The sequence below is a fragment of the Protobothrops mucrosquamatus genome, unplaced genomic scaffold, assembly GCF_001527695.2.
Source record: "Protobothrops mucrosquamatus isolate PMUCROS unplaced genomic scaffold, P.Mucros_1.0 scaffold2435, whole genome shotgun sequence".
Lineage (NCBI taxonomy): Eukaryota > Metazoa > Chordata > Lepidosauria > Squamata > Viperidae > Protobothrops > Protobothrops mucrosquamatus.
The window spans coordinates 19,157-21,730 of NW_015388507.1; the positions used below are offsets into that span (position 1 = coordinate 19,157).

Below are 2,574 nucleotides of genomic sequence, written 5' to 3' on the forward strand. Positions count from 1 at the left end.
GTATGTTATAAGAGGGATGTAAGATGGAGGGCAAGAGAAGAAGGGGACGACAGAGAAGGAGGTGGCTGGATGGAGTCACTGAAGCAGAAGGCATGAGCTTCAATGGACTCCAGAGGATGGTAGAGGACAGGAAGGCCTGGAGGGACATTGTCCATGGGGTCGCGATGGGTCGGACACGACTTCGCAACTAATAAAAAATAAAAGGGATTGATCTAAGACTGCAACACCAAACAGATCTTGAAGACGTAGACGTTGCCCTCTCCTTCGTGGTCTAGCCCTCTTTGCCTTTGTGTCTTAAAAACCAATCCCAGAATTGCTCAGAGTAGGTTTATTTAAGAGAATCGATTGAGTTATCCATTATCTTTGTCCCTGTCCTGACACACAAGTCTCCTGGCTTCACACCCTGGTCCCGTAGACTTCCACCTCACACAGTGCCAGGGATACTGTGCGGCCAGGAACGGTGACGGTGACATAGCGTCCCACACGACCGTCGCAGGAGATGGTGTTGATGGAGCCCAGACGGGTGTCGGTGATTCTCCCACAGCTGTTGGAAGAGAAAAAGGGAAGACCCTCCCCCATAGTTTGTCGCGGTTCAGAAGGAGCGAATCAAAAGAGGAGTTAATGCATTCCTACAAACGGTAACATATACTAGTTTGAGAACGTCTCCTCAGGACTTTTCAAGGCACCTGGGTTGATCTCATAGCAGCCACAGCAGAAGCAATTCCATGGTTAAGCTTTGTCGGATATTGAACTATAACGTCTATCCCATTGCGAGAGAATGGCACCATATTATGGTGGTTTTATTATGGTTTTATCTTAATTTAATATTTTTATCTCCTAGATTTTATCACCCTCATTCTCTCTCTCTTTCTCCCTCTCTCTTTCTCATCCATCCATATCTATCTATCTATCTATCTATCTATCTATCTATCTATCTATCTATCTATCTATCTATCTATCTATCTATCTATCTATCTATCTTTGCTGATGCTTCATTTAAACATATTTGTATATCATGATTGCATGACCTCTGTAGATGCCATATGCTGAACAAAATTTAAAAATGCATTCTTAAAAACAGGATACAGAAGCAATTTAGCCTCCCCCCCACCCCAAATCCAAGTGCTGGTCCCATCTGCAATGTTTTGGGTGCTACCAAATTGACGTCCTTTCCCCTAGTCAGTTCGTCTCCTGATTAACAGCTCTCTCTGGTGTGGGCAAAGAGGAACTTACAGAAGATTGGAGAGTCCACGGTGGGGCATGCAGTCTGCCACGCGGATCTCTGCTCCCCGAAGCCTTTCTCCGCAGCAGTCTGCACGGTTTTTCACCATCACGGAAGAAATGGCATACCGGCTGCCCAGGTCCACGTACCACCAGGGCCCCCGTTCTCGCTTCGTGTGGGTGCAGGTGTTCTGCCCAATCCAGTGTCCACTGCAGTTCCCATCCACGGCTTTGCTTGCAACTGAATTGAACTGGCTTGGAAAGGTGGAAGACTGGAAAGCTGGACGCCCTCTGGCCACGTTTGTAGCTAGGAGGAAGTTTGGGAGAAGAAAGGCATGTCAGAATGTGTTCTTGATTGACTTTTCTTCTCTGGATTTGCACACAAACATCCCAGAGGAAACGCAACGTCCCTGGGACAACTTTCAACTCTCTTGAAGGGTTGCTACTTGCTGGAGACCAGTTTGGAAGAGCACAAGGAAGGGAAACACGGATGACCCTCTGGACTTTTCTGTGTGCCTGACCAGGAAGTGGCCATCCAGAATCAATGGGCAGAAGTAGTCTGGAGAGCTATTCACGGATGTCAAATATTATATTAGTTTATCAAAATATAAAATACAGGAATATAAAGAAAATTGAAGGCAATGGGAAAATAAGGGAGTGTGGGAAGGGCACCCTCAGGAAATGACGAACAAAGACAGCAGCTCAAAAAGAAAACTTTTAATTGGTCAGAAGCGACATAGCATGTGGTTCTGGGACAGCTGATAGCTTGGTTTGGTGAATACAAGGATTTTTACAGCATTTTGTAATTGGAGCTTGCTTTTGTTCTTAGATTTATTTAGCCTGTTTTGCAAAAGCTAGCAATGGGTCTAAAATGCTGGCTTCCTTGAGTTTTAATCCTGTCAAAGGCTGGCAATGGGTCTAAAATGCTGGCTTCCTTGAGTTTTAATTCTGTCAAAGGCTAGCAATGGGTCTAAAATGCTGGCTTCCTTGAGTTTTAATCCTGTCAAAGGCTGGCAATGGGTCTAAAATGCTGACTTCCTTGAGTTTTAATCCTGTCAAAGGCTGGCAATGGGTCTAAAATACTGGAATATTGCTATCATGTCCCCCCCTTGTCCTTTCTCTAGACTAACCAAGATATTTATTTATTTATTTATTTATTTATTTATTTATTTATTTATTATTTAGATTTATATCCCGCCCTTCTCCTCGTAGGACTCAGGGCGGCTGACAATCAATTAAAATACACAAATAACAATACAGATTTAAAATTAATTAAAAGGAATATTAAAGAATTGTCCAATTTAAAATATTGATTAAAACCCCTCTAAAAATTACCCTAGGCCAGTCCTGCGA

General features: G+C 43.7%; 1 protein-coding gene across 1 annotated transcript in view; it reads right to left on the reverse strand.

The window, feature by feature from the left end:
* Positions 1-313: 313 nt before the first annotated feature.
* Positions 314-2,574, reverse strand: part of LOC107295649 — a 52,846-nt gene continuing 50,585 nt past the window's right edge. The window contains 2 exon segments of the mRNA XM_015824970.2: positions 314-544; positions 1,234-1,528. Coding sequence (XP_015680456.2) covers positions 397-544; positions 1,234-1,528 — 443 coding nt within the window. The 3' untranslated portion in view covers positions 314-396.